At 30.8% G+C, this 25,099-nt stretch overlaps 2 protein-coding genes across 2 annotated transcripts; one reads left to right on the forward strand and one right to left on the reverse strand.

Annotated features, from left to right (window-relative positions):
* Positions 1–409: 409 nt before the first annotated feature.
* Positions 410–17,555, forward strand: LOC132728660 (sodium/hydrogen exchanger 9B2-like). The gene is made up of 12 exons (XM_060714338.1): positions 410–567; positions 5,798–6,279; positions 9,859–9,949; positions 10,194–10,376; positions 10,919–11,094; positions 11,380–11,486; positions 12,423–12,587; positions 12,946–13,054; positions 13,326–13,462; positions 13,977–14,148; positions 15,124–15,201; positions 16,441–17,555. The coding sequence occupies exons 2-12, from the start codon at positions 5,847–5,849 to the stop codon at positions 16,914–16,916; spliced, it is 2,127 nt and encodes a 708-aa protein (XP_060570321.1). The 5' UTR covers positions 410–567; positions 5,798–5,846; the 3' UTR covers positions 16,917–17,555.
* A 1,173-nt stretch (positions 17,556–18,728) lies between these two features.
* Positions 18,729–24,934, reverse strand: LOC132728661 (tyrosine-protein phosphatase non-receptor type 5-like). Its single transcript, XM_060714339.1, has 8 exons — positions 24,791–24,934; positions 24,125–24,221; positions 23,546–23,610; positions 22,898–23,032; positions 22,407–22,532; positions 21,861–22,021; positions 21,524–21,659; positions 18,729–20,924 (listed from the first exon to the last, which is right to left on the reverse strand). Exons 1-8 carry the CDS (start codon positions 24,821–24,823, stop codon positions 20,835–20,837), a joined length of 843 nt encoding a protein of 280 aa, XP_060570322.1. The 5' UTR covers positions 24,824–24,934; the 3' UTR covers positions 18,729–20,834.
* Between the last annotated feature and the right edge of the window lie 165 nt (positions 24,935–25,099).

The following is a 25,099-nucleotide window of genomic DNA, read 5'->3' on the forward strand; positions in this document are numbered from 1 at the left end:
TGTTAGGACTGCAAGTCTAAAAACACAAGCAATAAAATATATTTTTTAAATAAAAAATTATAACAACAAACACTTATTTCATTTTGGTTTGTTTTGTTTAAAATGTATTTAACAAAACAAAAAAATGCACCATAAAAACAAACAAACACGTCAAAAATAAACAACATGTACTGTGAATAATAAAGTAAATAAATAAATAAATAAGTAAATAAGTAAATAAATAAATAAATAAATAAATAAATAAATAAACAAACAAATAAGTAAATAAGTAAATAAATATATATATAAAGTCAAATTATATTAAATTAACAAGATCAAAGACTCGTGATAAATAGTTCTAACGTTAACGTAACGTAGGTTTATCAACGTTGTTTTCATTGCTGATATAGCAGATGAGGATATAATTATCGCTATGGTCAGTGAAGCGACGTAATTTGACGTTTTTTAGCGTTTCATATGACAGGAGCCCGACATACTGTTTATTGAGTGACTTTAATTAAGGCTACTACAGGTGGGAATCGCATTTGTTTCGGCTCTTGGCTATAGGATAACGTTGTGACTTAGGCGGTAAGATTTTATTTAATGATATGTAGTGTATTAAAGAAATAAATATTGCATTTAAGAAAAAAAGTCGATGTAAATTATATAATTATCTTAATATAAGATATATTTATAGTATTTTTATCTATTAACCAGGGACATATTACTTACTTTGAAAGTGTAATATAAAAATAACATGTTGGACAAAATTAAAAGCTTTGAATAACTGGTATAATTATTGCATCTTGACTTGCGCTCTTTAATCTTAGTTAAAGCAGGCTACTGATTATGACCTTAAAGTAAATTGAGAGAAAAAAATGAAATTACGGATAAAAAACAACTGGAAATAATATTGTGTTGAAAGAAAACTAAGACTCTTCTTTTTCTTGATATCAGTATATGGGTATTTACTTTAAAATAAAACCACACATTTGGCAAAGATATTAGCGGTAAGGGCATTTTCGTTATTTAACTATTTTGTGACATTCATACTTTATATACATGTATATCAAGAACCATACTTAAGTCACAAAAGATTTGTAAATCTGCATGTATGTGTTATTTTTTCCCACAAACACGCCAAATTAACATTTAATTACTCGACTTAAAAATAATGTCTGTGTTGATGGACATATGCTTGTGTGACATTGTAATGAATATGCATGTGCGTAACATCGTTGCAGAACATGTTTGTGTGACGTCGTTGTAGGACATGTGTTTGTGTGACATCGCTGTAGAACATGTGTTTGTGTGACATCGTTGTAAAGCATGTGCGTGACATCGTTGTAGAACATGTTTGTGTGACGTCGATGTAGAACATGTGTTTGTGTGACATCGCTGTAGAGCATGTTTGTGTGACGTTGTTTTAGAACATTGTGTTTGTGTGACGTCGTTTTAGAACATGTGTTTGTGTGACGTCGCTGTAGAACATTTTTGTGCGACGTTGTTGTAGAACATGTGTTTGTGTGATATTGTTGTAGAGCATGTTTGTGAGACGTTGTTTTAGAACATGTGTTTGTGTGACGTCGTTTTAGAACATGTGTTTGTGTAACGTCGTTGTAGAACATTTTTGTGCGACGTTGTTGTAGAACATGTGTTTGTGTGACATCGTTGTAGAGCATGTTTGTGTGACGTTGTTTTAGAACATGTGTTTGTGTGACGTCGTTTTAGAACATGTGTTTGTGTGACGTCGTTTTAGAACATGTGTTTGTGTGACATCGTTGAAGAACATTTTTGTGTGGCGTTGATGTAGAACATGTGTTTGTATGACATCGTTGTAGAACATGCATTTGCGTTACATCTTTGAAGAACATGTGCTGTGTTACATCGTTGTAGAACATGCATTTGCCTTACATCGTTGAAGAACATGTGTTTGTTTGACGTCGTTGTAGAATATGTGTTTGTGTGATATTGTTGTAGAACATGCAAGTGTGGCGTCGTTTAAGAACATGTGTTTGTGTAACATCGTTGAAGAACATGTTTTTGTGCGACATCGTTTAAGAACATGTATTTGCGTCACATTATTGTAGATCATATATTAGCGTGTCATCGTTGTAGAACATGTGTTTGTGTTACACCGTTGATGAACATGTTTTTGCGACATTGTTGAAGAACATGTATTTGTGTTACATTGTTGTAGATCATGTATTGGTGTGAAATCGTTGTAGAACATGTGTTTGTATTACACCGCTGAAGAACATGTTTTTGTGGGACAACGTTGAAGAACATTTATTGCGTTACATTGGTGTAGATCATGTATTTGTATGACATCTTTGTAGAACATGTGTTTGCGTTACATTGGTGTAGAACATGTGTTTGCGTTACATCGTTGTAGAACATGTGTTTGCGTTACATCGTTTTAGAACATGTGTTTGCGTTACATCGTTTTAGAACATGTATTTGCATTACATCATTGTATAACATGTTTTTGTGTGGCATCGTTGAAGAACATGTATTTGTGTTACATCGTTGCATATCATGTATTTGCGTTACATCGTTGCATATCATGTATTTGCGTTACATTGTTGTAGAAAATGTGCCTGTGACATCTTGGTAGAACATGTATTTGTGTTTCAACGTTGTAGAATATGTAATTGTGTCACATCGTTGTAAAACATGTTTGTGTGTCATCTTTGTAGAAAATGTGTTTGTGTGATATTATTTTAGAACATGTGTTTGTGTATTGTGTATGTGTGTGGTGTGACAGTATTGAAAAGCACGTGTTTGTGAAAAGCATGATTTTGCTTGAGATCGATGTTAAACATGTTCTGTTGACATCGTTTAAAACAAGTGTTTGTGTGGCAATGCTGTTTACATTATTTTGCGTGACATCGTTGTTTGTTTAACTTAATGGAGTAGATCGTGAAACATTTTTTTAAATATAATATAAACGTGTAAGCTAGTAGATTTAATATGTCACCGTGACGAGCAAAATAACATTGTCATTCATAACCAGCCTAATTGTGGTAATAACCACTACCTCAATGAAATATTACGTACATAGTTTATCATTTTAGGTAATCAATTCTGGATGATTAAAGATTCACATGAACCTAATTTTAAAACGAACAATAAAAACATGCCTTTTAATTTCCCTTTTTGTGGTTTAATTTTCGTATGAGTTAACAATGACATGGTTTCAAATTGGTCTAATTATATTTATTATTGTCGTTATTGGATGAAACTTCGTGATATGAGATGGCTTTGATAAATTACTGGCATTTGAGATATTTCTTAGTCAAGTTATTACCCCTAGATATCTAAACTTTCTTGTCACGCGAATAATCCAATAATTTCAATGTATCCAATGTAAACGCGAAATGGTGATAAATATGGCAAAAAAAAAAAGGATACGGGTTGGAGGAAGTGCGTAGGGCTCTTTATAATTACATGTATATATTATTTGATTTAAACTTTTTGAATAAAAAAGTGGAAACCATAACGGGAAGATATCTTTAAAAGGAATTGATTGGAGATACAAAAAGAATTGATTGAAGATTCTAGTAATGACAGGTGGTTACGTAATTTAAGTCCGAAATGCATGAACCTTTTCTTTCTGATATCAAATTATTTACCTTTTTAAGTATTTGCCAATGCGAATTTTGCTATTGATTTTGTTTGTGTTACATGCCTATATAGACAAATCCCGATATAAAATCCATATTGTACACGTGTGTTACTAAAAGCGTTGTTGTCAAATGGCATCACGTTACAGTTAAATGTGTAATTTAAATATTAAAAAAAACAATATAAGAAAATATTGATCTATGTTTGTCCAAAATTTCATTTAACGGCGCTTTTGCGGTTCATGTGATCAAGACCTTGGAGTAACCCCTCAAGCGGCCTAGGGATTCTATTCACTATTATACATGTGCTGATTATTTTTTCAACAGATTTACCAACTGCTGATTCGCACCATTCTTATTTCCTCTAGCTAAAGTATCGGCTAAAATCGATTTCTCGGACTTATGCCGTATGCTGTTAAATGTAACAAGAGATAAAAAAACAAGCAAATTTAAGTTATGATAATCAATGCATCATTTGAAAATATCATGTTAATATTTGAAATGGAAATTAAATTTGCAATTTCTATCTTTAAGTTTTCATTTTCATACGAATGCGTGATAATTCTAATGCGTATTCTGAAATTTAAATAAATATAAATTAATGTAAAAACTATTTATTTAATATTTGTCAAAATTAAAACCAATTAATTTGTCAAAATTCGTCATATGCTATGTTTCAAAAGAGGATGCATTGCTGTCATAAAAGTTCATATAATTTCAGATTTAAGAATCGCAATTATTTTTTACATCCAAAGTATCTATTGTTCATTTATTGTATAAACGCAGACATATTTGGATTTTTTCCATAGGAGACAAGCTTTGTATTATAGAAAATACTGCAAGATTGCGTTTATTTACGACAGTAATAATTTTAATTTTTAGCAATTAAACTAACCCGATTTCAAACCATTTTGAAATGTCACATTATTCGAAAATCACGTGAGCAAAAAAAGCTGATACGGTCACATGGTTTTAAGCGTTCATACAATATTGAACGTGCTGTCAACAGAAAAGTGTGATGAAGATGTAAATTACACTCAACTGACAGCTGGACTGTTTTGTTTCTCGTTAAAGAAGTTGTTATTACGTAATCAACGTGTATAATGGAGGATTTTGACGTTTAATTGTCATATAGTAATTTGCTTTCTTTCAAACTGTCCGATTTTCTATACAATGTATTTTTTCTCGCATGTAATCGTCTGGAAAAATAATTATACATTTGTTAGATGAATGAATTAAGAATTCTCATAATTTACTCATTATACTTTATATTTAGAATATACAATTATAATAATAATAATAATAATAATAATAATAATAATAATAATAATAATAATGATATAATAATAATAATAATAATAATAATTTTGTTATTTTTATTATTATTATTATTATTATTATTATTATTATTATTAATGATAGTATGTTATGTTTAAAACGTAATTTTTGAAGTTAAAAAGTTGTCTTTTTATGAATAGATTTTTTTTAATTGTCATGTACACCATCTTTACAATATCATTATAAGTTAATTAACAATTCCGACCTAAGTTCAGTACAATGTTTAAATACACAAGTTTGCATTCTAAATCACAAGGACAGGTGTCAGCATGTAATTTTAATAACGTAAGAACAGATGTTATTAAGTTAGAGTTAAACAATTTCGTAAACAAGCTTATGCATTGTCCAAGTGAAAACTATTGTCATTGCTTTTTTGTTTTGGCACTATTTTCGAACTTTAAATTTAACATAAAAATAGAAGAAAAAAAAACAACAAATATATATTTAAAAAAATATTTTTAAAGGTTAAAAAATTCATTACCTATACTGTTATCTTACAATTCAATAAAGTCTAACAATACGAACATGTATATTCACTCAATTATAAACTCTCGTTTTCGTTCAGAGCATAATATATCGCAGAATTGTATTGAAATTGAATAAATTTGATTTAAAAAATATGCACAATGTATAGCTTTGGAATGGTAAAAATCTGTATATTTCTAACTAATATTCAAACTAGGTTTATTTAGTGAAATAATTTTCTGTAGCAACAGCGCACCTGCACCATGAGTAAGTTTGTTGGTTAAATCATTAATTATATTGTTTACTTGTTAATATACTGCTGACTGACAGTGTCAGTGTAACAATTTATGAAAGTAATAAAAACGTGTATGTTTTGCTATTTTTATTAGGCAATAAACACGACACAGCGCAGTCTGACCACAACTTTCACGGGACAGAATGGGCGAAAAACAAGATCTACGTCTGCGGGACGTAAAAACAGTTCCTGACCAAGTTAAAAATGGAAATGTCCAACACGAGGTTAAACCACCGAAAGACTTTAGCGATGATGACAGTTCCTCTGACAGATGTCCACAACTTCAAGAATCTTGCTCAGCGTGTTGTATCCCATGCCTCACTAGCCACAACCCTCTGCCAGACAACGCAAATATTTTTCAAAGAATACGATACGGTCTAATGCTTCCCCCACATGGAAATCTGGCTTCATATTTTCAGTTTGCAGTCGTGTGTCTACAAGTATGGATAGTTCTCTACACTTGGACAAACACAGAGGCATTACCAGGGGGCAACTATTTCTCCCTTCTTGTCTTGTTTGTTTGCTGTGCTATTGGCGGTTATCTTATTTCCTTCGTGAATCTGCCGCCGTTACTTGGTAAGAACAGTACAGCATGCTTAAATGATAAAGTATTTCAAAGAGAAAGAAATTGTAATCTTTACATAAATTCTAGTTTATTTTAGAGAAATTAAATGATAAATAAATTTAATTTCATCGCGCTAGTATATCTTTGCAAAGCTAATTATGTTGTCAAATGAAGCGTCTTGAATCTTATAGCATGTCAACAATAACAACAACACAGAAATATAAGTGCATTTTCGTTATGAACTATTGTAACGCGGAAACAAAACAATAAACCGCATTTCAAATGAAGCATTTATGGTACGCTGATTATGTGACATTCTTGCCACAACAACAAAAAAATCAGACAAGTAATGACTGCGTAAAGTTTGTGAACTTATTATGAACCTTGGTATGACAAAAAATACATGAGGATATGAAGAAGAGACATGATATTATTTTTGTTGTTGTTGTCGTTTTTTATGTCAAATAATTTTGAAAAGTGTATTTTTAATTTAATTTGGCATTTGTATTATAAAAAGAGAACACTCGCCATACCTTCTTTCGAAACCTTGACTGATTGTAACTAAGGTACTGGTTTTAACTTAGTGTCGGTGTGTCGGTAGGAAATCATTGTTTCGGCTGATTATCCCGTCTTAATTATTACGATGAAATTTCGAGAAACGATGCCCCTGATGTGGCAGATTCAACATATTTAATATGTTTAAGTGTTAAGAATTTTGATATTGTTGTTTTTTTTTTTGTGTGACTTATCCCGGTAAGGGCGATATCAAAGCCAAGCTAAGTAAGATCAAATACTCTATCATCATCATTGCTCTTCTTGGGGGGAGGGGGGGGAGGTGTCATTAATATAATCTTATGATTCTGTACGGCATTAAAACGATTAAACGTCATAATAAATCTTCAAGGATGAAGCTGGATGCAGATTTTATGTTTTACCTTTATATTGTTTTACTTTCGCGCATTATATGATTTACAACCAATAACTTCGGTGTGGTTTTACTGTTCACACGTGTCACGTGCTGTTTAAAAATAATTGTTCTCATAAATCTCATAAATAATGAGAGGAACAATTAGAAAGATGTAAATCAGAGAACCTTAAACCATTAAATCATTTCATATCTGATATATCATAAATTATAGTCTGCTGATTACCAAATTTCACATGACAAATTATTAAATTTTTTTTCTCTTAATAAAAGCAGCCGCCTCCAGCATTTTGCTCATTTTTATGAAAAAAATTGTTTGTAGGAGTAAACATTTTGCCATGAGTACAAATAAAGTAATTTAGTCTAGCCTTATTATAATAAATAAATATTTACATACATAACTTACCACTGCAAATATCATTTATAGCACATTAATGAAGATAGAAAAACAACAAGAATAGAAATGCTGCTTTATTATGCATCAAATTATTATGCAAAATGTCACTTTTGTAATATGATAATTGTTTGCAAATGCGTTTCCTCATTTCTTGGCTTACAACTTAGATTCCTAGAATTATATCAGTTTGAATACAAATAAGCTTCTATGTACAGTTAATCCGACTCAATACTTGATTTAAATACACCCTTAAAGCAGCATGCCCCCAGATTCATGCTAATTTTCATGAAAATTTGAAAATCGGTAAAAAAGTAAAATATTGTCAAATGAACAAAGGAAGTAATTTACACATTACAAGCGACACGTTCAATACAAGTAAATTAGCAAATAAAGGTCAAACTATATAAAAATAGCCCTTACACCGTTGGTCACGCAGTAGAAATATGTTGCTAAATACTGCAACATCAGTCATGTTGCATATAACATGTAAAACATTGTGAATTTTTTACTTTTCTTAACATCTAAGCTCAATTTCCTCAAAGTTGATTTTCTTGAAATTATTTCTAATCATCTAAAGCTTTAATACTTCATATAACAGTAAGAAACATTTCCGCTTAAAAAATATCACGCGTATTCTTCGATTAATACTTTTTAATTTATTGATCGCTTACACTCAGTGCTAAACAAAAGAGCCACAGGGAAGCACGTGAGGTTTTTATTTATAGCAATTTATGGATGATTCTGAAACAGATATTTCAACACTTACAACCGTACTTTAATACAACCTCCCTAATTTGTTCCTTTTTCCAACTAATGCAACTGCCTCATGGTAACAGGTTCATCCAGTAAAAATTACCGTTTGGTTTTTAAACACTTAAATTTTTAGATGCTGAAAAATGTTTAATAAATAAACACGGCAACATATTCACGTAGAAGAGCCTATCATCACAAAACGATCACACAAGGATAACAATATGAATAATCATGCCGACCATATCTGACGGAAAGTGTTAAACACTGAGACTAGCTATCAAACACCGATTTGATCAGCGTTACGCCCGATTTAGCTCCGATTTACAAACGATAAAAACCAAAAGTATTTCAGCATTTAATCATCGACCCATTCCCGTTTGAGTTTGCTTTCTGTCACCGATGGCCGTTTACACAGAAAACCAGAAATAGAATCACGCATGACAACCGATCATAACAGCGAGTAAATTTAAAATTAAATGACCGATTGGGGACCGACCGTCTGTGTAACTGGGCCCTTACAACATAAAAAAACAGTCGCTTAAAACATTGACAATAGAGAGACTTACACATTGGCAACAGCACCAGGCACGACTGACGAAAACAGCTCTTATACTTATTTGATAAGTATATGTTTTAATGGATGATTCTATGAAACAAGATATTTTTTTTTCTTTTTTAACACTTACAAGTGTATCTTTAAATACAACCCTCCCCTAACATCTTGTTCTTTTTCAATAACAGTAATAAAAGCACGGTGTTCTCGTCAGTGTAACACCGTGTCCTATCCAATAAAACATTATGTTTTGTTAATTAAACATTATAGTTTGTTAGATCTCACAAGCATGTTAGTGCGAATGAATACTACAATATCTACCTTTGTTTACATATTCATGTAGAAAGGCCTATCATACACAATACATCACCCGGATGTTGTCATAATTACAAGTACGAATTAAGGTCATTGTCGCCATTTTGATATATGAGAATAAAAAGATATTACAAAGTAGCCTTAAGTAGTTTCAGGATTATTTGGCCCGTATTTTATAAATAGACGAAATTTTTCTTTTACAATGATTTGAGTTGATTATTTTAGTGCATAATCAGACACGGAAAATAACGAAATACGCCGATTTTTTTTACGAACGCATTTACGGAAATTACCGGTATTCTACGAACTCGTTAGCGAAAATAAGCCTAATACTCCGATATAGCAGATTGTCGAATTATACCGAAAAGCCGCGAACTTCCTCAGATTTTTTTAAATGTACCGAAAGCACAGTCAGTAAATTTACGAGTAATGTATATGTAAATGAATAAGTGTTTTAATTTTGTGTTTCCTACTACTTCGCCGTATTATTTTAATCTCATAATGCTTTATTTCCACTAGATCTCATATGAATGAATGAAGCGATTTCGCTATAGCGTTTTTATTTGCCTTTTTTTTCGAAAGATACTTATTATGTCAATAATTACAATCGCTGTGAGAACAAAATATCATATTTCTATAAATTTCAGGAATGTTAATAATGGGTTTATTGCTAAAGAACATTCCAGTGGTACGAAGTGTTGGTGATAACATCGATGGTAAATGGTCGGGAGTTTTGCGGTAAGAATTGATGTACTTAACAATACTCGTTGAATGTGGATTACTTTTAAGTAAAAGAATAACTTTCTTACGAACAATACCCCTCTACATGAAAATTTGTTCCAATTGCGTCTTTTTGTTTTGTGCTTCAAAATTTTACACGAACTGCAAATTCTTTTCCCAAATGCTATTGACTTCCACAACCATTATATCAACCTGCATATGATTATATATTCCACGGAAAGTTTTTTTCTGTGTATTTTAGAAAAGTTGCTCTGACGGTGATTTTAACACGTGCTGGTCTCGGATTGGATATTATCAAACTGAAGAAATTGTCATGGGCGGTGCTTCGCCTTGCTTTCATTCCATGTGCGGCAGAAATCATGACGTCAGCAGTAGTTTCCCGCTTCTTGTTAGGGTTTCCATGGGCATGGAGTCTAATGTTGGGGTATGTATAAATTACAAAAGTTCATATGGTTTGTCAGATAAAATTTCAGTCTCCCTTATTACATGTTTTACGAAAACATGTTTTATGCTCCGAATATGTTCAGGACAAAGCCAATAGAAGATCAATGAAATCAGTGCACATTTTATATGTCCAAAAGCGTCGAATAAGAGCTCATTTATGATTTAATGGAATCAGCAAAACTATAAAATCTGTATATTATAATTCAACTGTCTCTTGAAATTAATATCAATGTTTTTCACTAATTACGACATAAGAATAGTTTTGTTAAAGTTATTAAAACGCCAACGTTTATGATAATTAGGCCATCTGACATTTGTCATTGAAATATGAATACGGCAATTTCCTCAATTCTTAATTACTCGTTTTATTAAAAAGAAAAAAAAAACAACAGTTTTGTCTCATTAAGATTCTGTTAAGGTAAGAACGTTGATGTTTTTACTTTGGAAAGTATCCACATGACATTAAAAGTGTCAACAGCAAAATAATTTAATATAAATATAAATAAATGAGACATTTTCTAGATGTATCATGGGGGCGTTATCACCGGCTGTCACAGTTCCCTCCCTTGTAAGTCTACAAGATCGCCGATATGGAGTTGCCAAGGGAATTCCAACAATGCTTCTTGCCGCTGGTGGTCTTGACAACGTACTGAGCGTGACGGGATTCTCCGTTTTCTTTGGAATTATTTTCTCAGATAGTAAGTCATGTTTTCAAATGTCTAAATCCATGCCCATCCGATGATAGTTATTAAAATATCGACCAGTAACAGTCAGTATCTTTTCACATTCCACAAAAAAAAATGTTTCAAACTAAAACATAGATATTAAGTTTCCTAAAAGTAATAAACACGCTTTATATGTACAATTACAAATATGTGACGACCAGATATACAATATATGTGAAAATACACAGTAATTCATAGATATTTTTCTAAAGTCAATACACGCCAACATATCATTAATTACTATTCTTTTGATTGCAGGTGATTTAGTGGTAACCATTTTCAAAGGTCCTATTGGCGTGTGTGTTGGTATAATATATGGTTTTGTTGCTGGTATATTTCTGTGGTACATTCCAGCCAGGGATTGTGTAAGTTTGTGTACCTAGTTTATAGCCTCGGTGGAAGGTTTAAATTGCTTGTTTAGAGTCGCTTGCAACTTACCACGGAAGGTTGAAATCCCGTCAAAAAAACTAAAAACAATTTTTGATGTTAGGACAGTATCTAGCCCGATTTTTGCATTTTAAGCCGTACATTTCAAATTTCAGTTAGTGTAAATAGCAAAAACAGTACATTCTTGTTGGGAAAATTAGTACACGGATGGCTTAATAGTGGTTGTCGTGTTAAATCAAAGGATAAATTCTTCATTTTCTTGTAAAAAAGTCGCCTCTATATTTTCTTCTTTTAGAATTAAGTATAAAGCGACTGGAGAGAACGAAGAATCTGACCTACAAACACAACTATTTATCCCAATATAGATATATAGGCTATGCCCTCTAATGAATAAATGTAACATTTAAACAGGACATCATCTATACATAGAGTATGCATATCATTAATAGCCCTCCTATTCTTATTAAGTCGTGAAGCATCTGTTAATCATATTTTATTATTTTATATACCTGAATAAGGATAATAAACATTGGTAATTGTGTCACCATTGTTGCTTGCTACGTGATCATTGTTCACCTATATCAACTGATCCATTGCAAGGAACGTCGGAAAATATTTAGGTGCATTTTATCCGAATAAAACGGGACCAATAAATGATCCCGATTTCATCCCCAATTGTTATAAAAGGCACGATTGCAAGTTGCTATAGTAATATTTAAAGTGATTTATTTTGGCAAGATCTCACCGGGCATTGAATATTATTATACTTTTAAAATGTCATTCCTTTTCAAATATAAATGGTAGTTACCGACAGTGTCCATAAAGTTTACAAGCATGATCCCTCGCACGGAGTTTAAACGCCTCATTTCTATATATTATAGAGGAAACAACAAGGTATTTTCAATCTCTTTCAGGCAAATAAAGTTTTCTTCAGGTCACTGTTACTTCTCGGCGCGGGTCTTGTGGCAATCTTCGGCAGCTCGGCAATCAAACTTTCAGGAGCAGGGCCTATTGGATGTCTCACCACAGCTACTGTTGCAGCCTATAAATGGCGTCAGAGACGTCAACCAGGAGAGCCGGTATGTCGTAAATCTGAAATCGATCTGTAGATCAGTTTAACATCAACTCCCGTCGCTAAGTCACAAAGACAATTACAAATAAACATAAATAAGTCATTTTCTCCAGTCGTTATGGTATTTTCCAGTAAGAGGTCATATTGTTCTTCTACTCACTTTTGGCAGAAGTGTGAAGTCACTTTGGATTATTTTTTCAACATGTTAGTGCTGCACATCGAACTATGAAAAAGGGCTGTGTCTGAAAATGTTCCAAAAATATTATTAAACCTTTTTTTTTATTGTTTCTTAAATAGAATAGTGGAGTATTAAATCAAAATAAAAAGTAATACGCAACTTACATGCACTTTTTTTGTGACTGCAGGACGAGGTGTCAAGTGTTATGGCACTAGCCTGGTTAATAGTGCAACATTTCCTCTTTGGTCTAATCGGAAGCGCTGTTGACGTCAGCAAAATCGAGTCCAGTACAGCAGGTGAGCTTATAATAATGCCATTCTGAGCAGACGTACTAATTCTAGCGCCATTAAAGCAACAAAAAACATCAGAACTTGAATTATGTAATATTAATACTTTATATCAGCGTTATTTTATATAATATAATTATATCAGCGCATTTTATTTAAATGAAGATCTGTGTTTAGTAAATGAAGAATATACATTTATAACAATATTTGTATTTAAATCGTGTCATTATGTCAAATCTATTATGATTCAGGTACATGTCATGTTTCTTTACACATACAGGTCTTGGTATAGCGACGCTAGGAATCGGTCTTGTCGTCAGGAGTGTGTTTTCATTCACCGTTACCATAGGAACTGGCTTCAACATTAAAGAAAGAGTGTTTATAACGATGACATGGCTATCAAAGGCTACAGTACAGGTATTTATAATCTTTTGAAATGTAGTGCGACGTATGTTGTATAAACGTATCTAAATCTATTATTGAATTATCGAATTGTGATCGTCAATTAATTGATTGGTCCTTTTAATGTTCGCCGTTTACTAGACAACACTAAAGGACACATATTTTAATTCATTTATAATATAATGACCAAAGCATATTTCTAACATTAAACCGTATATGATTACAAAGTTGTGTATCTTAATACAATTGTATGCAACTGCATTATTTTGTTTTGAATTATTGTCAATTTTTTATTATTATGTGTACATAATTGAAATGAGGCATTTTCAGCTGTTTAAATTGTTTCCTAGCTAGAAAGATGACCAACATGTTCACATACACATATACCACTATGTCAAATAGTAATAGTAATATTCATGTGATTTTTTTCACAGAACTGTTTAATGAATACTTCGTAACAGTTTCTCATCACATTTTAAAGCTCTAAAAATATGTTCATAAAATTAATTGTTCTTATATATATATTCAGGCGGCGACTGGGGGACTTGCTATTGCCGAGGTCATGCTGTCAGATAAACCCCACGCTGATGATATAAAGTACGGTACAGATGTGTTAACAATATCTGTATTAGCTATTATCATCTGTGCTCCTATTGGAGCTACATTGATGGGAGTTCTAGGACCAAAGTTCCTTCAACATGGTATGTGACGACTGTAGACAACAATACTTATAATAAAATTGTATCTCAACCATTATGTATATCGGACAATTTATGGGGAAAAAAATCAAATAGATATTTCACGAAATGGATTAAAACATTACAATGTAACATCATTGTTGGCTTTTACTGTTTGTATTTTTTCATTTGTACTCTGAAATTGGATAATATTGACCCTTTTGTTCAATATACTAGATTGATATAGGTAAAACGGAAAATTTGCATAATTATAGTAAACTTTTTTATCATACGACTGATATAGGTAATATGGTTAAGTAAGAAATTTAACTTTATTGGCTTAATATGCGTGATAAATTACATTTAAAAGTCGGTCTTCTAAAATAATGCATAATTTATTGCCTCATAACCAACCATTTTATAACGAAATTACATTTTATTATAAAAGTGTGGCTTCATTAAAATATCAGAGATACATAATTATGTAATTTTAATACATCTGAAAAGTTTTTGAGTTCAAAAAGGTAACTTTGTTGCAGAACGCTAAATGTAGGCTTAATTTCTTCGACTTTAAATTTTTCTACAGGTTTTGAATTATTATTCTCTCAAGAATTTATTATTATTATGATTTAATGATTTGCCCGTGTAAAGCATTCCTAAATAAATGTACAGATGTAACAGTTATCATTTTTAGATGTTACAGTTATCATTTTTATTATATCATAAAGAGAAACGTATGAAGAATTTTTTAATTGTGTAAGCTAGTCCCGGTATATATCGTGTAAATGGAATGAATTAAAAATTATAAGCTTAAATTTAGTAGACGCGGTTACATTTAATTTCTTAAGGAAACAAGCGTTTCTTGTTCAGTAAAGAAAATTCTATTAGAAAAGCATCCACGGTATTTTCTGTAGTAGGCATTAATGAATCAGCAATATACCACTTCATTTAAAAAAATTACGAAGTTCCAATTTTAAACAAAATGATATATATCAACAGGTGATGACGAAGAGGTTGATACAGACGTTATCCCCAATGATCCTGTGAAGTCAGACCAATACGTCGTCACGGAAACAGGTAAAGATTTGACCTTTAGTGAAACATATTCTATGTGATTAAATAAATCTCGTTTATTTCTTGATAAATGCATTACATAACTGTATTGCACATGTTAGTTTTGACTTTTTGAGAATAGGACATTTTGTCTTTTACCAACATTATATAAATTGATATAAACAAGCTTGTGTTGCATTGTTTAAAACTTATGATCTTGATTAAAAGGTAATTTCACTTAATCTAACACTTGAGTTCGAGTTTGAATACATTTAAAACGAATAATTGATCATTTGAATGGTTTCTGTAAAAGGTATATCATAATTCAGCTTGACCTTTCAGAGGAATGTTAGAACAGTAAGTAAAATGTTGACAAAGTATGCACATACAGAACAGAACAAATTTCATGACGACAGCTTATTTGTTACAACCAAAAAGGAAAAAGAAAACAATAAAGAAAGAATTTTTATGTCAGATCTAGAATCAAGCTTAAAAGATACTTGATCATGAATGAAATAGCTTTTTAAACGCACTGTTATATCGTTACATTCTCGAGAATAAAAAAATGAGGCAAAGACTGCATTAGAACAAAAATGAAGCTTGGTTTGTTGCAGAGAAAGATAGATTTTATCGATTGCCTTAATGTCAAAAGCAAAGATTTTCACAAATGGCTTAGTCTTCTTAATACTATTTTTATTAGTATAACGGTAGAAGTTCTATCTTACAATGCAACAAATCCATTTTGAACACTGCTTTTTGTGTTTTTGTTATTTACACAACGGCTCTTTGTAAAACTTGATTCGTAAGCCAGTCCGCATTTGTTTGTGCAAGAATAAGCTTAAAATAGAACAAACTTTTCAAAAAGAGAGAGTTTATGCCGCTACTATGTTATGTTTTATTTGACCATTACGTTTATTGTTTTTTTTACCAATACAGGAAATAATAATGAATGAATGAATATCAACTTTTTAAATAGACCCATACGTATGGTTCTTAAGTCATAAATTCGATCAATTTCTGCTAAGATATGCTTAGATAGGAAGATACGTTTCAAAACCTTTTAGTTATATTTGATACATAAATTAAATAATTCTTACGTCTTTCTGTTCGCAAATTAATTAATCACATGAACTAACATTATATGAATTATACTTCTGTATAAGCATTTAATCATAAGGTTAACTGATTTCCATATGCACAACGCAAAATAATTATAACTTTAAATATGCAAATCAAACATTATATTATTTTAATATTTTTCAGAATTGACAGAATTGACAGAAATAACTACACCAGAAATTAAACCAATCGATAACAATCAATTTAAATCCGAATTATCCCTTACACTACAAAAGCGTTCATCGAGACAGAGTCTTAGTGATCTAGATCAGTTCGAAACAACTTCTCTAGATCAGGTTAAGGAGCTCAAAGATGACACAGTAGAGATAGGAATCTCCAACCCAGCATACGACGAATCTTTTGACGAAGAAATATTACCAGAAACCACTGAAGAAATTAAAGCTGACTTAAATGAAACAAATGCCATTGTGGAAGATGTAGATGTAAATAATATCGTCACAGAGAGCGATGTCCAAATATCTGATGATACTATCAGACCCAAGATAGAAATAAACACTGATCAAAATTTAAGTAATGACGTCAATCAACAAAAAGATAAAGAAGAAAAGTACATAACTATAATCCAAACGCCGTCTCCAAAGGAAGTTAATGAACACTAAAGATTGTTTTAATCGATTTCATTGAATTCCCAAAGAAATGTAAGGGAACTGTCGTAATATTGGACAGAGGAAGGAACATATTAAGATTTTGAATGTTTGAATATCCCATTAGTCATGCAGGGAATGAGCAAGATTATTAAAGCGGCTTTAAGCTTTTATATTTTGTTGGAAAAATAATTCTGTGTTGTTTTAGACTGAGTATTGCAGTAATTTTATCAACGAAAAGTGCATCATATCACTATTAAGCCTTCTTCAACACAGTGTCCCGAGAGATATTTATAGCATGCCAGTGACGTATGTTTCAAAAATGAGAGATCGGGAAACGAATCGTCTGATTTTCTAATTTTAATATAGAGATTGAACCGGTATATTAGGGGTATCATGGGGTTTCCCTATTGTTTATGTTACTTAATTCTTTTGATTTGTGAAGTATTTGAAATGATTTATCTAAAAATAGCATATTTTAGCTTTAGAAAAAGCTAAAGGCCTCTTTAATGTTTTGCTTATGTTTTTGTTTTGTTTTTATTTCATTAGGCAATGCAGGCATTCTTATATTTTTCACTTTGTTGTATATATATTTTTATCGACACGGAAGTGTGGTCGAATATTATTGTTTGTAAAATAAATCATTTAAAAGTATTTCATTTTTGCTTGTGGACATCATGAATATAAGGATTTGATAAAGTTGTTCTATTTGAAAAAAATATTTATATGCATATTACGGGGGAGCGAGTTATAGTTAACTTTTATTTGCTACTTGTACTCAGAGGTTATAAAACATTCTCCTTATAAAAACATAATTAAGTTGAACACGATTTCTCACATATGACACCCATTAGCTGTTTTTCAATGATATTCATCATATTAAAATGTACAGGAACCAAATTAGATCGCATGAATATGAGAAAGACAGTACCTGGTATAACTATCTCTCAAATATGATTCCTAGATTTGTATTAACACTTATCCTGATTCATTCTCGAAAGTGACTAGCCTTTGCTGCCATTCGTGCAGTGTGACCATGTTCTAAACTGTTAGCAAATTTTCTTTATATTGATAATAGACATTACCATAAATAGAAGCTTCAAAAGTCCATTTAAGTCATAACAAACATGTAAAACATACAATTTAAAGTCGTGTATTTATAAACACGCATTATATGAATATTAGTCAGTTTTCATTAAGTATTACATTTGAGCAATTTTGGTAGTTTCATTATTATAAAGGAGAATCATAAAGGAGACAGACAATAATCTCCACATTCCAAAAGTCATAAATACAATTTAAGACATATTTCATAGGGATGCTGTCAATACAAAATTGCACGCTGTATAAAATGAGATAATTACTTCGTAACAAGTATTGCCCTCACGCCATAGCTACTGCTGCATATTTCCTTTTCTAAGACTATGGTCATTAATTGAAATGTGAAGAAGAGTAACTACAGCTAGTGATTGGCATTATTATCTAAAATATAACAAGATATAACGATATATTAATTACGCTTTATTTGAAAGGCAACATTACAAATATAATGCATACATGAAAAAGTACCTAACAAGTATTAAAAGCAGGACGGTGTTGCACTAAACTATTGAAAGCAAAACAATAAAATAAAATAACAATTTGTAGAAATAAATGTATACGGACAAAATTATCAACATAAAAAAAACTCGTATCATTTCGGCTGATTGTCATATTTTTCTTCTGTGGCGTACAAAGTAGTTTATGATATATCTATATTTATGTTTTGACAAATGATACTGGAGATCGAGATAGAAAATTAACACCTTATGTTGAACGATAAAAAAACAATTGATTGTAACTTTTCAGTATTATGTAAATTACAGAATTATTATATAATACAAATCCTATAAAATCAAACAGTGGCAAGCGAAAAAAGATTCTTTGAGATAAAATGACATAAAGCTTATATTTATAACATTTAATGTCATTTGGCTATTCATTTAAGGTACGTAAATATAAGAATCAAAATCTTAAAATTGAAATTTAGCAACAGCATGCTTATAGACAAATAAATAACGTCATTGAGTCAAGTTTTAAATACAAAGATTAATAAATCCAAAATTATGCAAAAGTTTCTAACAAATACCTTTACGTTTAAGCTATGCCTAATACAAACATGAGTATAAAGCATAAAGGGTAATTATTCCAAAATAGTTATCGTTCTTGTGCAATGCATTTTTCCTCTATAAAATCTATCAATCTGTGAAATTTTACACAGATGAATCCAATATGTTTTAGTTATGCCCCGGACAAAAAGTAAGAAGGGCAATAACTGAAAAATTATACCTAAGGTAGATATAATTCTTTCCGAATGCACTTCTCCCAACATAGATTTATCACTTTTTCAAAAGTTGGTTTCTTTATAACTTTTTGAATTATGCCTGAGCAAAAATGCGGAAAATTTAGAATCAATAATGGGGGAAAACACCAGAATTTACAAAAAAAGAAAACAAAAGAGTTATTACTCTTGAGCTTTGCACTTCTGCACAGTGAATTGTAAATATATTTGGGGTTTAAGTATTTGTAAAAGAAAGACAATAAATGAGAGTTAAACATTACCAATTACATCGAATAGTTGCCCTTTAGACATAAATTTACATTTCAAAAATGTATTGTAAACACACATCATATTCAGTTCAAAGTTTACGTGCTGCTTCATAATGTTTACTAAATACATATTCATGACTAAATTATTGGATGATTAATTTCATTCTACCGTTTATAGGAAACCGGTATGGTCTCAACATAATTGTAAAGAAGCACAGTAGCACTAACAGTGTAAAATTCAATATATATTCAAGATAAAAAGCAATGGTTAAATAAATCAGAACAATTAAATAATGTACACTTTAGCTAAAACGACAGTTAAATCTTAAAGTGAATTGGTCAATATTTGACAGTCTATAATACAATAAATAATTGTATTGATGATATATACATGTATCTTACAAGAAAGCAAACTGTTAAAAAATTATATAAATGTTGTGAAGAATTATATATGACTGTTGTTGGTAAGCACTACATACATAATCCGAGATGACATCTCAATATATTAAGTGTTCTATATGTACTATATGTTCATACTTTATCACTCTGACAATATATTTCTTACCAGAGTTTTTAAGAATATCCAAAATGATACATTTCTATTGTTTTTATCAATATGTGAAATACTTACGGAAAATCTGACCATTGTAGACCAATTCACTAAATAAAATACATGTACAATACTGTTTATTTTCTAATCTTTACCATATCAAATGATATCACATGTTTCCAATGAGCAGGGATCATAGTAAATTAAAATTAACCTTTTTATAAAGTTATTTATAATTTGTTTAATTAATTTTGCCGGTTGTGTTCCCTTTTTGTCATTCTATCATCAGCTATTGATAGTATCATGTGATAAAATAACCCAACTTTCATTTGTCATTTCGTTAAACCTGATGTTAAACAAAATTTGGTTAAAATGTCAACAAAACCTTCCTACTGTTTGTAAATATAACCCATGAAATATTTCAAAATATCTGTTTTATTGCAATTATCATAATTTTAACAAGTAAAGGATGATATTCATACAAAAATATCTTTTCTAAAAACCAAATATATTCAACTAACATATTGTTCAAAAATACATCGGTGTGTAGCAATAAAATTCAGTGCAATAGACAAAAAAGAGACTAAGAAATTATTGAGACAAGCTAACAAAAAAATAAAAGCTATATTTTATTTAAAAAAATGTTTGTAATAGATATATGTATCATCCCTCGTACACACGTTGTATTTATATCACCTTTCGGGATTTTTACTTTTTATAAATTCATTTTTGTTGCTGCTAAGGAACTAGAGACAAATCTTTATTAACTATCCAAATCAGCATGTGTATCTCGTTTACAACAACTGGCTCATGTTATAGTATTGCTTCTTGCCAGAAGTCTCCGAAATAGTATTTACAGCTTGGTAACAAAACCTGAATTGTTCCTGAAATAAAATAAGTAAATCATGTAGACAACCACCAATTTTAAATGTCTTATTTTTTGTAATTAGTTTAAAGTTGCATAGACACTTTTGGAATTATTCAAGATTTACCAGTTGAGGAGGACCTCAGGTGCCCAGCCGTGCAATATTTCAGGCACAAGAAGGCACCTGGATAGACTCATCGACGTTCCTTGAACTACCTGGATACCGCAACCAGGATAGTGTCTTAACATTAAATATTTCAGAGTTCTGAAGGGCAAGTGATTTGATATAAACGACCTTAACCACTCGGCCCGACACCCTTAAATGGCTCAAAGACAAACAAATTCAACTAATCCTTGTCAGCATAAGCAAATTTTTAATCTTTGTCTTTGACAAAATAAAGCCGTTATTATCAATTTTATATACGATTCAAATAGGGAATAATTTATTTTAAGTAAAGACGAGAAGGTAATTGTTTTAATTTAGGTAGGCAGGTTTTTTTATAAGATGTTATTCGCTGAAATTTCGCCAAAGGTAATTAATGATAAAGCTTGGGTATATCCATTCTTTAAGATTGTATGTCATGAAACGTCCATACAAGAAGGTAGTTAATAACTTACAAGATCGGTAAAGGCTGTTTTCCTTCTGGAACGAAGTTGACAGATTGTATTCAGGACACTTATCTCTTTCTCAAAGAAACATTTTTCTGATATGATCGAAACAGCACAGAAAAGACAACTCCTCTCAGCTCCCGTCCTAGCAATTATAACACACACAAATAAACTTAGAGCGTATAAAAAGGATCAAATAAAACGAAATAAACAAGAGTGCAGCTTCAGATAAATCTTAATTAAATAAGTAAACGTGATAAAAATGATGAAATCTTACGACTAATCAACAATTACCAGAGTAAAATAATTTGATCTGGCAACAAGATTTATTAAAGTCAATACTTACAAGCAATGAACTACAATAGTCCTCTCTTCACCCTGACCTTTGGCCTCGTTTTCAACATTCTTTACGAATTGTAAGAACTGTTCTACTCTAGGCGGAACTTTTTCTGACTGACTCCAGCCGTTATATTGGTAATGTTTTAAATGCAGTTCGCCAGAAAGATGCTAAATGTGAAATTTTCTATTAATTCATCATCTCAAAAGAAGATTACTAACATATAGAATAATAATCATTATTCCTTGCAGGAATTAATCCGTGTATGTTATTAACAGGAGAATTTAAGAAATCATATTTATTGTATGTTCTAGACGATTGTGCTCTAATTTCATACACATAAAATAATTAATTCGAAATATATTTTCAGTATACATGCTGGAGGGACTATGCACGACTTTAGAAGTAAATATGAACAAAAGAATGCATTGTATGCAAAATGGATTACAAGTTTATCCCCAATCGGTGGCTACTTTTGAAAGAGAATCAAACAAATAAGTCAAACAACATTTCTTTGCAACAGACCTAGACCTTAAAATAAAGATTTAACAATACCAGTCCAGTCCGTGAAATCGTGAGATCCCGAATTATGTAATGTTCTAATGTCTCCACATTCTTACACGCCACTTGAAAATGTCCGATAGATACCTTTCTATCTTGTGGTAGATAATGCCCCACGGACTGAAATTAACGATGAATAGAATGACAAACCGGAATAAAAGTATCTATTCAATTCTGTGTAACGTCTTAATAGATTACTAAAATCAATAATCAAACTGTTTCGCTATAATTTTGAATAAAACTCAACCATACTTCAGGAAAGCATACTATAACTTATACATTGGACGATTTAAAAATTAAGTATATTCAAACCATTCAAGCCAGTTCATTTTTGTCTCTTTTCACGTGTCTTTCTACTTAATAACAATTGTCAAATTTGAAAATGAGTAAATCTTTTTAATGTATCATACGCGGTCCATTCCCTTGCCAATAGTATCAAAACGATTTTAATTCTATAACTAAAGAAGAAAATTAGAATTCAGTACTTTGTCATTGAGATTGCCATCATCCAGGTCTACAATGCAAGCACATTTTTCTTGATAAATCATGGATATAAAGTCTTCAACTGTGTTCGGCATCGGAGTCTGTGTAACAATAAACTTGTATGGATTTTCGTATCCCTGAAAAACAGACCTCGAGTAATATTTATATAATCACATATTTTTGAAACTGATTTAATCAAAATATTTCAATTTTAAAATTTGTTTGTTTAATCAAATTCATAAGATGAAGGTATACATGAGTTAACATATAAATATACATCTAACCTAGACTTTGTATAAAATGAGCCTGGAAAAGTGTCATATAGCGAGTTTAACTTTTTTAGTCGTTTAAGGAAAGCCTGTATGACAATAAATGTAGGTTCTTTTAATTATAAAAATCACCTATATTCTGTCCAAAATTTATTGAGATAAAAGTCGGTTTTATTAAAAGGACAATGATAACAACTCAATTCATAATATAATACACGTACCAATGCAACTAATTAGAAGAAGAAGAAGCTATTCAAGTATAAAAATGTTAGAAAGGGAAACAACGCAATCAAGGTTCATGAAAAGTTTTGAAAAGGGAGACGATCGAAGCGATGCAGCAAATTTTATACAAAATCAAATTACCCAGAGTTGTATACTTACATTAACATAAACAGCATTAATGTATTCATGCTTTGTTGAATTCAATCTCACTCTGTATTCATCACCTTTAGATATTATGTAAAATATAAAAACAAGGAAGTACCATGCAAACAAAATTAACAAAACTTTACTGAATAGCTCAGTTTCGCTATTCAAACGAGAGCAGATTTACAGACGACTGCTTTTTATTATCATACACAGTGTGTTATTACCTCAGTGTAAATGAAAAAGGAAGTTTTCCTTTACAATGTCAATAGGTAATTCGATACCAGTGAAAGGCAATGTATGTTTAAACACTTAGTTATGAATAACTTTTGTATACTATTATGAATTACGGACCTGTTTTCTCTTCCTGATCCAATACATTGAATCTGTGTTAACAAGCATTTTAAAATCTACCCGAAATAATCTCATATAAATTTGGAAAATGTTATATTATAATCATCAAAGGTGTTATTCCTTATATTCTTTCCACATACTTAAGACCAGTTTAAATTTATACAAATACATCTATTTATAAGAATGCATAATGGAAAGTATTGTAAGAAGAAGGGTAAGATAAATAGTGGCATTAAATACCAGGAATATCAGCTCCTTTTCTATTTTCTTTTCTTATCTTCTTCTGGGCAGATGATTTTCTGTCAAATGTTTTAGGTATTATAACTTCTGTAAATGTCTGAAAAGTGTTTAAAAGGTGTTGAAATAACATGTATTTTTTAATCGAACCGTATTTAACAATATGATTATATCAGTTAAATAGTTTGCGTACATGGTCACTTACTTTTGTAATAGAATATTTTAATAGGGATTTTTCTTATTTTTGTTTACCTATTTTAAAGCTAATAGAAAATAAAATGACTTAAGCCTCTCGTCCTTAAAAAGTCCAAGATAGCTATCTTTTTATAATGTATCATACAAGCGTATTTTGTAAATCATAGGTTTACTTTCCACATATGAAATAAAATGAAAATGTTTTTAACCAGCGACTATATAACTGTTATAGCAAAAACCATTTTCACCGCTTTATACTGTTTAAGAAAATTAATTTTTCATGACAAGGAATGTGTCTTGTGGCATAATTGTTTTTAAACTGGAACTCATAGACAATGTCTCTTCAATATATCCGCTAATATCAAGCTAGCTAACATTCAAAATGAAACGCTGTTCAAAACAAGTATCAGCACATTATAAACATTCAAAAGCATTATCAACAACTAATAATGAGAACAGAATTTCCAGACATACCTGAAACTGATGCGATATTTTATTATCTGTCATAATGCGTGGAATTTCTGTGACCGGAAGTGGATCAGGATCGCAGATAAGCGCATACAAAAGACATCGATGAAGGAAGATATACTGCTCCTAATAAGTAAGAGAATATATTATACAGCTTGATGTTTATAGAAAAATCATTCCGATTATTTTGTAACATTTTATCAAAAACAACTAAAAATATTCATCTGACAATGTCTATTTTTAGAAATATACCCTGTATGTCAATTTGTGATTAACATGCAATTTATTTCAATACATATATAACATATTACAGAT

This window comes from Ruditapes philippinarum, unplaced genomic scaffold, assembly GCF_026571515.1.
Source record: "Ruditapes philippinarum isolate M1 unplaced genomic scaffold, ASM2657151v2 ctg9389_1_1_1_1, whole genome shotgun sequence".
NCBI classification, from domain to species: domain Eukaryota; kingdom Metazoa; phylum Mollusca; class Bivalvia; order Venerida; family Veneridae; genus Ruditapes; species Ruditapes philippinarum.

Excerpts from the sequence above, each read along its gene's own strand:
- LOC132728661 (XM_060714339.1), bottom strand. The coding sequence starts at position 24,823 with ATGACAGATAATAAAATATCGCATCAGTTTCAG. Across the intron at positions 22,022-22,406 it reads CGATTTCACGGACTGGACTG|CATCTTTCTGGCGAACTGCA; the intron begins GTATTGTTAAAT and ends TTTCACATTTAG. Across the intron at positions 21,660-21,860 it reads ACTATTGTAGTTCATTGCTT|GACGGGAGCTGAGAGGAGTT; the intron begins GTAAGTATTGAC and ends TATAATTGCTAG.
- LOC132728660 (XM_060714338.1), top strand. The coding sequence starts at position 5,847 with ATGGGCGAAAAACAAGATCTACGTCTGCGGGACGTAAAAACAGTTCCT. Across the intron at positions 13,055-13,325 it reads AATCGAGTCCAGTACAGCAG|GTCTTGGTATAGCGACGCTA; the intron begins GTGAGCTTATAA and ends TTACACATACAG. Across the intron at positions 14,149-15,123 it reads ACCAAAGTTCCTTCAACATG|GTGATGACGAAGAGGTTGAT; the intron begins GTATGTGACGAC and ends ATATATCAACAG.